This window comes from Puma concolor, chromosome E2 (assembly GCF_028749965.1).
Source record: "Puma concolor isolate L17-30 chromosome E2, mPumCon1.1.hap2, whole genome shotgun sequence".
NCBI classification, from domain to species: domain Eukaryota; kingdom Metazoa; phylum Chordata; class Mammalia; order Carnivora; family Felidae; genus Puma; species Puma concolor.
This window is the reverse complement of record NC_141681.1, coordinates 50,182,838-50,193,134: the sequence shown is the minus strand read 5'-3', so window position 1 is coordinate 50,193,134 and position 10,297 is coordinate 50,182,838. Positions and strand designations below refer to the sequence as shown.

General features: G+C 51.9%; 1 protein-coding gene across 8 annotated transcripts; it reads right to left on the bottom strand.

Annotated features, from left to right (window-relative positions):
• Nucleotides 1-2,701: 2,701 nt before the first annotated feature.
• On the bottom strand, nucleotides 2,702-6,587 carry ZNF575 (zinc finger protein 575). Of its 8 annotated transcripts, none has more exons than XR_015244923.1 (4): nucleotides 6,087-6,587; nucleotides 5,692-5,806; nucleotides 5,117-5,314; nucleotides 2,702-3,201 (listed from the first exon to the last, which is right to left on the bottom strand). XR_015244923.1 is itself a non-coding variant. In XM_086689978.1 (4 exons), exons 3-4 carry the CDS (start codon nucleotides 5,196-5,198, stop codon nucleotides 3,985-3,987), a joined length of 741 nt encoding a protein of 246 aa, XP_086546104.1. In that variant the 5' UTR covers nucleotides 5,199-5,314; nucleotides 5,692-5,806; nucleotides 6,087-6,231; the 3' UTR covers nucleotides 3,597-3,984. The 8 variants fall into 8 exon arrangements, 7 of the variants coding, with proteins under 7 accessions (XP_086546104.1, XP_025770737.1, XP_086546107.1 ...); XM_086689978.1 differs by lacking the exon at nucleotides 2,702-3,201 and adding an exon at nucleotides 3,597-4,643 and having other exon boundaries at nucleotides 6,087-6,231; XM_025914952.2 differs by lacking the exon at nucleotides 2,702-3,201 and adding an exon at nucleotides 3,597-4,643 and having other exon boundaries at nucleotides 5,117-5,273; nucleotides 6,087-6,231.
• Nucleotides 6,588-10,297: the final 3,710 nt, after the last annotated feature.

Below are 10,297 nucleotides of genomic sequence, written 5' to 3'. Positions count from 1 at the left end.
GAGACCACCTGGATACTCTGGGATAATCTCCATGTTTTAAAGTCAGCCAATTAGCAACTTTGATTTCTTCAACCGTAATTCCCCTTTGCCACATAGCATATTGGCGGGTTCCAGGGATTAGGATGTGGATGTTTTTGGGAGGCCATTGTTCTGCCCACCGCGCCCGCTATGGGTGAGGCCGTGGAACTGCAGTGTGAAAAACAGATGAGGCCCCACTCACGGGGTGACATTCCTCTGGGAGAGAGACTGCAGCACTGAGCAGTGATAAACGTGTGAGGCAGATAACGCAGGGCAGTGTTACAGTGATGGGCAGGGTGGCGTGGTTTAGATAAGGTCAGCGGGGGAGGCATCTCAAGGGACTGATTCCTCTGCAGGAAGAATTCCTCTGCAGTGAGAAGTAGGGGAGGTCTGGAAAAGAAGTGCAAAGGCCCTCGGGCAGGAGCTGGCCTGAGCTATACACGCGATCCACCCTGGCTCATCAGGTCCCGGCCTGCTGGCCTTGTTTGGGTACAGGCAAATCCCATCTCTCCGGGCCTCTTTCCCCACCTGTACAATGACGTTTAGACCAGAGATCAACACCCCTCAAGTGCGTTTGCGTTCCTGAAACTTGGATGGTGGTGTGGTTGCTGCGGAGGGCATCTTCCAGAACAGCTCTGTATGTGAACATTGATACAAACCGCACTTCCGGGTGTGGAAGGACTTGAATCCTCACCCTCGCCCACCCCTCCCCCAAGGCTTTGCTGAGTGGACTGTGGTCTGGCGGCCTGCTAATTTGCACTTGCCTGCTCGGTCCTACCCCTTATGCTGGATACTTCCACAAAGCATCTCTCATTCCATCCACACGTTTTGGATCTGAACTCAAACACTCCCTCCTCAAACATATCTTTTCTAACCCTCTATATAATAGTATGTGCTAGGGGCGCCTGGGTGGCTCAGTCAGTTAAGCGTCCGACTTCGGCTCAGGTCACGATCTCACAGTCCGTGAGTTCGAGCCCCACATCGGGCTCTGTGCTGACAGCTCAGAGCCTGGAGCCTGCTTCAGATTCTGTGTCTCCCTCTCTCTCTGACCCTCCCTCGTTCATGCTCTGTCTCTCTCTGTCTCAAAAATAAATAAACATTAAAAAAAATTAAAAAGGGGCGCCTGGGTGGCGCAGTCGGTTGGGCGTCCGACTTCAGCCAGGTCACGATCTTGCGGTCCGTGAGTTCGAGCCCCGCGTCGGGCTCTGGGCTGATGGCTCAGAGCCTGGAGCCTGTTTCTGATTCTGTGTCCCCCTCTCTCTCTGCCCCTCCCCCGTTCATGCTCTGTCTCTCTCTGTCCCAAAAATAAATAAACGTTGAAAAAAAAAATTTAAAAAAAAAAAAAATTAAAAAAAAAATAGTATGTGCTAGGTATATATCCACTCTTCTTGTATCTCTTGTCATAGTTGTCACTTGATTTATGGTCAAATTTACCAGTCTTTTCCTCTACGATGTGCATTTCTCGTGTCGTACGGATTCCTTCTGTACCTCTGAGGTTACTAAGATATTCTCCTTTATTATTTCCATCTGTTTTGCTTTCCCAACTTAAATCTTAACTCACCAGAAACTTATTTTTGTGTATGGTATGAGACCGGGATCTGTAAGATTCCTATTGCTGCTGTAGCAAACTATCCCAAGCTTAGGGGCCTCAAACAACACACATTTATTTTCTTACAGTTCTGCAGGTCAGTGGTAGTCCAATGTCAGTCTCAGTGGGCTAAAATCATGGTGTGCAAGGCTGTGTGCCTTCCGGGGAGGATCCATTTCCTTACTTTTTCTAGTGTCTACAGGCTGCCTGAATTCCTTGCCCCATGGCCCTGCATCCCTCCAGTCTCTGCTCCCATTGTCACATGGCCTCTGACTCTTCTGCTTCCCTCTTTCCCGTAGAAGGACCCCTCTGGTTATGTTGGGTGGGGGGGCTGGAATAATCAGGATAACCTCCCCATCTCAAGGGGATAGATAATCTCCCTCCTTTAAAGTCAGCCGATTAGCAACTTTGATTCCTTCATCCATAATTCTCCTTCGCCCCATAGCATATTTGTGGGTTTCGGGGACTAGGGACTGAACATCTTTGGGGGGCCAGGATTCTGCCTAACCATGCCCAAGATCCTTAATCACATCTGCAAAGTCCCGTCTGCCATGTGTAAACTAACATGCTCCCGTCCTGGGGATTAGGACGTGGACCTCTTTGGGGGACCGTTATTCTGCCTCCACAGGGTCCCACTTGGTTTTTTTTCCCGTACCTCTCAGCTGGTTCACAGATTAGCCTGTCCTTTCCCCACTCACCGACGGCAGAGATCTGCAAACGACATCCCATGGGCAACACCCAGCCCACCTACTATTTCTGCAGAGTTTTACTGGACCACAGCCACACTCATTCACCCATGTATCATAACGTGTACAGCTGCTTTTGTACCACAGCGTCAGAGTGGGGGGGTAGTTGTAGCAGACACCGTGGCCTACAAAACCTACAAACACATACTGTCAGGCCCTCATGGACATGTGGGGATTGTCACTAGTCAGGCCCCCCGGTAAGCACAGGTCTGTTTCTGAGCTCCTGGTTCTCTTTCACTGGCCTGTTCCCAAGCCCATGCCACGGATGTCATTCATTGAATGGCGTCTTTGGCCATGTCAACATTGAAATAATTCTTGGTGGTGGCTGCCTCCCCTACCCCCCCCCCCACCCCTCTTTAGGTTTTTTTTTTTCTTTTCTTTTCTTGGTCCCTACTTGATTAGTGCCCGCTTCCCTCACTAGACCAGGCTTGTCTTGTTCACTGGTGTGTTCCTACCACCCTGGGCAGGGGCCAGCACACTGTGGGCACTTAATACACATCTGAAGAGTGAGGGGCAGCTCCAGGTTAGCTCAGTCATTCTTACTTTATAGCAGGAGAAACAGGCTTCAGGAGGGAAGTGACTGCCAGAGATGATGCCTGCGTCCTTATAAAGGCCTTATAACACTCCCATGTTCTAGAGAAGGCATCTGACTCCAGAGAAGGGTCAAAGCTTGTCCAAGGTCCCCCAGTAGTGGTTCAGGTCTGGCTCTAAAGCTTGAGCTTTAAAAAAAATTTATGCTGGGGTACCTGGGTGGCTCAGTCGGTTGAGTGTGTCCGACTTCGGCTCAGCTCAGGTCGTGATCTTGAGGATCAGGAGTTCGGGCCCTGCATCAGGCTCGCTGATGTCAGCCTGTCAGCACAGAGCCTGCTTCAGATCCCGTGTCTCCCTCTCTGTGCCCCTCCCCTGCTTGTGACCTCCCCAAAAATAAATATTTAAATTTTTTTTTTTTTTTACTCTTGGTAGTATACCCTTTGTTCTTGCTTTCACTATTTAGTATATTTAGGGACTCTTTCCCCATCTATACAAATAGACTTTTTTTTTTTTTTTCTCCTACAGCAACATAGTCCATTCTGTGGCCCTACGGGAATTTATTAGCTGGTCCCCTACCAGTGGGCACTTGGATGGTTTCCCGTCTTTGGCCACAACCATCCCACTGTGGACATCCTTACCCTTACGCCTATTTCAACGTGCTGAGTTTATCTACAGGATAAGTTCCTAGAAGTGGAATAGTTGACACGACCATGTGTGCATTTAAAATTTTTTATAGATACAGTCAAAACGGCCAAAATGCAGGCACCAATTTAACTCACAATAAGGAGAGACCCTGTTTCCCCACATTCCTCACCAACCCCCGGTGCTAGCAGACTTTTTACTTTCGCCTTATGAATAGGAGGGAAAAAACCGGAGCCAGGACTTGCTTTCAACCCACAGCTCCAAACCCATAGTTTGGGGCCCAGTGCTAACTATGGGTGACACCTTTCCCTTCCCCAAACAGGTGAGCAGAAGTCCTCAGCCCGGTAAGTTTGAGCCCAGCGTGGAGCAGAGGCAAGTCCATACAGCCCAGCTTAGAAATGCCACCTCTTCATTGACCTGGGCTGGCGGCAGGGGGGCGCTGTGAGCCAAGGGGAGGGCTCACTCGCGCTCCCCCTGGCTCTCAGCCTGGTGGTGGCCGCGTTGGTGAAGGAGCAGGAGGCGTCTTTGGCCAAAGGCCTGATCGCAGCTGGAGCAGCGATGCCGGGCCGTGGCCTGGCTGCCCGGCGCCGTGGGGGGGTCATGACACAGGCGATGGGCGGCCAGTTTGGAGGGGAAGGAAAAAGCCTTGGGGCAGTGCGGGCAAGGATAAGGGCGGGCGTCAGTGGCGTGGTGGGTGTGGCGGTGGGCTGCGAGCTTGGAGGGGTAGCAGAAGGACTTGGGGCAGTCCGGGCACGGGTAGGGGCGGGCAGGCGCATGGGTCCAGAGGTGGGCGGCCAGCTTGGAGCGGTGGCCAAAGGCTTTGGGGCAGTGTGGGCACGGGTGTGGGCGGGCACCACTGTGCGTGAGGCGGTGAGCTGCCAGCTTGGAGGGGTAGGAGAAGGCCTTGGGGCAATCGGGGCACGGATGCGGGCGGGCGCCGCCATGTGCCAGCCGGTGCGTGGCCAGCTTGGACGGGTACGAGAAGGCCTTGTCACAGTCGGGGCAGCGGTGCGGGCGCTGGGGCGGGGGCCGCCGGCGGGGTCGAGAAGGCGCCCCCGCGGACGTGGCAGGCCCGGGAACCGACTGGCTGGGCTTCTGCGGCGAGCCCTGGTGGGGAGCTACAGGACAGGAGGGCGGGTGGGCTCCAGGCATCAGCCAACAACCTGAATTTAGGCCAGGCTTCCCTCCCCCGCCCCCCCACCCCGTCCCAGCCTTGATACTTGGAGTGTATCTGGACACTCAAGGGTCATACTGAGATTCCTCAAATGATCATCCTAAGGGGCTCCAAAGGATTACGGAGCTGGAACCCCAAAGCAACTAAGATGTTCGTTTCTAGTACATTCCCAAGTGATCACCCTGAAATTCCACATATCAACCGCCCTGACCCTCCTTGAATTTTCTGAGCCCCAAAAATGATCACTGAATTTCCCCAACGCCAAATAGTACGATTCCCCAGAACGCGATTCGGAGCAACCCAAATGGCCATCACCCTAGGCCTTCAAACTTTCGCCCTGAGATTCCCTTAAAATGTGATTCTCTTGGCCCCAATTCCTGTAGAGTGCCCCCTACTCACAGGCGGGACTGCTCTCACCTCCTCCTTTGGTTATAGGTTCCTTGCCGGTGGGACTAGGATCCGTGTCCCCGGCCGCGGACTCCGCATCTCGTTCCAGCATCTTGCTGGCCCAGGAACCCAGAGGGAGCTAGGCCACGCCGGTGATGATCAGGCTGATGGGGATAGGCTATAGGGCCTAAAATCACGGACCAGTGTTTTAGGAGCGAGGTCTTAAGTCTGGCATCCAAAGGCAGGGCAGGTGTTGCTTGCGGGCCGGCGGAGCCTAAAAGCACAACTAGCGGGGGTTTATGCAAACGTGACCCTTTGCAACTTAGACCCAGGCTTGGAGCCCTTGAACGGAGTGGGCGAGGCCTCTACAACTTAAACTCTGGGGCTGTCCTGAGCGCAGAGCTGCCGAAGCCTGGATCCACAGTGGGCGGGACCTCCCCCCATTAGAACCTCCCAGCAGTGGAAACTAAGACGGGAATGGGCGGGGCCATATAAATAGGCTCCAAAGCCACTCAGACCCAGGGGAGGGGCCTTCCAGCGGGGTGGGCGGGTCTTTTACAACTCTGTCCCAGGGGAGGGGCCTGAGCTCAGTGGGCGGGATTCACCTCCAATAGGTAGCTTTACCGGAGTCGCGGTTTAGTCTCAGTCCATGGACGCCGCGTGAACTGCTTCCTTCTTGTTGCTAAATTTCATCCCCAGCGTGGAGGGTAGAGGGGAGACCTGGAGGGAGATGCAGAAAGAATGTGGCCTGTCTTGCGATTAAGAGACGCCTAATGGATTTCTCCTTCGGGGTCTCAGGCGTCCGGGCCTCAGTGCACCCCTCGGAATCATGGCATTCGGGCACCAGTGCACCCTACCAAGGCTCAGGCACCATTGCAGTCCCTCCGGAACCTATGCATCAGGACTCCAATCGATTCTTTTCCGGGAGATCCTGGCGTCCAGCCCCCAATCCACTTCCCGAAGACCCAGGCATCCAGGCCCGGACCCGAGCCCGGCTCACCTGCGGAAGGCCCCTCCCCGGGGGCGGGGCTCCGGGCCCCTCCCTCAGCGGCCGCTGCAGCTGCTGCGCTGCCCTCGGACGCGGCGGAGCTGCACCTCCCGGCGCGCGCCCAGCGACGGGAGGGGAGGGAGGGTGCGCGAGTTGCTCTGCCCAGCCTCATTTCCATCCACTCCTCCCACGCGGGGCCCGGTGGGGGCGTCAGTACGCATGCGCAGTCGCGGCCAGCTGAGGCTGCCGCGGGAGAAGAAATCGAAGGGGTGGGTGCACGAGGCAGGCAAGTTGGTGAGCAAGCGCGGAGCTAGTCTAAGGGCTATGGGAAAGTGTACTGCGGCTTGCGGGGCCTACGGTGGCTGAGTGGAGTCAAGCACGTGCAGGACCTAACTCGGGGAAACTGGGTTTAGAGATCACTGAGACACTGCCCAGCATAGGCGCCTTCCCTCTCTGTGTCCCCCTTCCTTTCGAGAATTCGTTGGGAGCCTGAGTTCACTCTCCGGAGGGAATTGCAAGAAACGTCTGCCCAAGGCTTTTGCAAAGAAGTCAGGCCAATTTTTCGTGAGTGGGCGGGGTGAGACTCCAGGTTCAGAGAGAGCTGAGGTCCAATAAAAAATGTGTTATTTGCATAGGCCCCCGGCACCCTTCGCCATTGGGTGATTCAAGAATCTCAGCCCCTCCCACCCCAATGCCCCGGCCCAGATGTGGTAAGGGGAGGGGGACGGCGGTTCCCGAAATATCCCAGCGGGAGTTCTTGGGAGGGTTGGATCTCCTGGTGCCAGGCCCTGGGTGCCACGCTTGGCATCCTTCCCCGGGCCATGACGGTGCACTTTCCCGCCCAGCACGGGAATGACCGTGAAGTGCCCATAAAAATGCCCTGCATGGGTGGGTCTTCAGTGTGATAAGGTCTGGCGAGTCCTGGGAGCCCTGGGTGTTAGGTGTAGGGTTATTCGAACTCTGGAGCCGGATTGCCTGGGTAACCAGTTTGGAATCTTGTCTTGGCCACTTTCTATCTGTGTAACCTTGGCCAAGTCCCTTCATCTTTCTGGGATGTTAGGATTAAATTCAGTAATCAATGGAAAGTTTAGACCAGTGCCTACAGTGCTCAATGCATGTTACCAATATTACTTTTTGTTTTTATTGTGCATTGAAATAGGCCATGATAGAATCAAAGTTGTCCCAGAATAGCAAGTTCAGAGAGCTCAAGGTGGGAAGGAACATGCTGCGTTCAGGGGATCTTTCCTACCTCCATCCTCCAAACTCACCTTCTTTCCAGGGCTGGTACATCCCATGGTCCATCATACTTCAGGGCTTCTGCACTAGCGGTTCCCTATGTCCTCCCCCAAGGTCATTCCTCCATCAACATATTTGACTCCCCACTCTGATCTCATTTCAAATATTACCACTGCAGAAGGCCTCCCCTGTCCACCGTAGCTCATGGTGCTCCCTTCCCTTCATTATTCTGTTGTCACATCTCCCTGGTGGGCACTTAATACAGTATTCCTGTCCTCTAGAATGTATTCCCTGTTAAGACGAACAACTTGTCTGCCTTGTTCACCCTCTGTCCAGAACAGGGTAGGTGTCCAATAAATCTGTATCAAATAAACGCTGGAAAGGATTAACAGCCAGAAGTTCTCTGTGATGAGTAGATAGACGTTGGGGACAATACAGAACTTGAGGTCAAGGAATTAGAAAGGTCTAGCTGAGTGGGAAACCAAGGAAGGGTTTTAAATATGGGAAGTGGCATGAACTAGTTTAGGTCTTCATATTCTCTCTCTCTCTCTCTTGTTTTTTTTTTTTTTTTTTTTTTTCAACATTTATTTATTTTGGGGGGACAGAGACAGAGCATGAACGGGGGAGGGGCAGAGAGAGAGGGAGACACAGAATCGGAAACAGGCTCCAGGCTCTGAGCCATCAGCCCAGAGCCCGACGCGGGGCTCGAACTCACGGACCGCGAGATCGTGACCTGGCTGAAGTCGGACGCTTAACCGACTGCGCCACCCAGGCGCCCCTCTCTCTTTTTTTTTTTTAAAGTAGGTTCCATGCCCAGTGTGGACTACAACATGGGGCTTGAACTCATGACCCTGAGATCAAGACCTGAACTGAGATCAACAGTCAAGCGCTTAACCAACTGAGCCACCCAGGGGCCTCAATATACTCTTTTTTAGAAAATTGTTTTAGTTTATGGAAAATTTCAAACATGACCAAAAGAAAGGAAGGGGAAGAGTATAACCAGCCCCTCACGAATCCATCACCCACATGACCAATTTTGTTCCATCATCCCCTCCCCCATTGAGTCCCTTGAGTTATTTTGAAGTAAATTCCACACATTTCATCCAGAAACACTTAAACCTGTGTTCCTAACAAATAAGGACTCGAGAGATCTTTGAAACACAACTAAAATATCATTATCACAACTTTCAAACTTTAGAGTCATTTCTTTTTACTTTATTATTATATTTTTTAATGTTCATTTATTTCTGAGAGATGAAGAGCGACAGAGAACGAGCAGGGGAGGAGCAGAGACAGAGGGAGACACAGAAGCCGAAGCAGGCTCCAGGCTCTGAGCTGTCAGTACAGAGCCTCACGTGGGGCTTGAACCCACGAACTGTGAGATCATGCCCCGAGCCAAAGTCAGACCCTTAACCGACTGGGTCACCCAGGCGCCCCAAGAGTCATTTCTTCACATTATCACATTTCTGCGATTGTCCCCTGCATATCTTGCTTTTCATTTTTAAGAATAATGTTTTATTTCAAACATACAGAAAGCGTGAGAATATAATTGTTTTTTTTTTTAATTTTTTAAAATGTTTTTATTTATTTTTGAGACAGAGAGAGACAGAGCATGAGCAGGGGAGAGGCAGAGAAAGAGAGGGAGACACAGAATCTGAAGCAGGCTCCAGGCTCCGAGCTGTCAGCACAGAGCCCGACGCGGGGCTCGAACTCATGAAGTGTGAGATCATGACCTGAGCTGAAGTCGGACGCTCAACCAACTGAGCCACCCAGGCGCCCCTAGAATTGTTAATAATAGAAGTGGCTGGTATCAGCAATTATCTATTGATGGCCAATGTTTCACTCCCCCACCCACTCCTCCCAGATGATTTTGAAGCTACATGCCGGACATTATATCCCATAAATATCTTTTTATCTTTTTATCTTGTTGCATCTGCATCAGAATTTAAACAAGCTCCACATATTGTGTTTGTTTTCTGTGATTCTTTAATCTGTCATTGGCATTTTATTTTATTTTATTTTATTTATTTTTTAATTTTTTGATGTTTACTTATTTTTGACAGAGCGGGGCAGGGGCAGAGAGAGGGGGAGACGCAGAATCTGAAGCAGGCTCCAGGCTCTGAGCTGTCAAGGCACAGCCTGATGCGGAGCTCACGAGCTATATCATAACCTGAGCGGAAGTCAGGCGCCTACCTGACTGAGCCACCCAGGCGCCTCTTTTGACTTTTTTTTTTTTACATTTATTTATTTTTGAGACAGAGAGAGACAGAGCATGAATGGGGGAGGGGCAGAGAGAGAGGGAGACACAGAATCGGAAGCAGGCTCCAGGCTCTGAGCCATCAGCCCAGAGCCCGACGCGGGGCTCGAACTCACGGACCGTGAGATCGTGACCTGAGCTAAAGTCGGATGCTTAACCGACTGAGCCACCCAGGCACTCCTGTGATTGATATTTTATTTTATTTTATTTTATTTATTTATTTTTTTAACGTTTATTTTTTTGGGACAGAGAGAGACAGAGCATGAACGGGGGAGGGGCAGAGAGAGAGGGAGACACAGAATCAGAAACAGGCTCCAGGCTCTGAGCCATCAGCCCAGAGCCCGACGCGGGGCTCGAACTCACGGACCGCGAGATCGTGACCTGGCTGAAGTCGGACGCTTAACCGACTGCGCCACCCAGGCGCCCCTGTGATTGATATTTTAAAAGGCTCACTCTGGTTGCTGCATGGAAAACAGACTGTAGGGAGGCAGAGCAGAAGCCAGAAGCCCAGCGAGGTGGCTGCTATATATTAATTATAATATTAACTATCAGCATTTAGTTAGCACTTCTATTTATTTATTTATTTATTTATTTATTTATTTATTTTTTATTTATTTTTGAGACAGAGAGAGACAGAGCATGAGCAGGGGAGGGGCAGAGAGAGAAGGAGACACAGAATCTGAAGCAGGCTCCAGGCTCTGAGCTGTCAGCACAGAGCCTGATGCGGGGC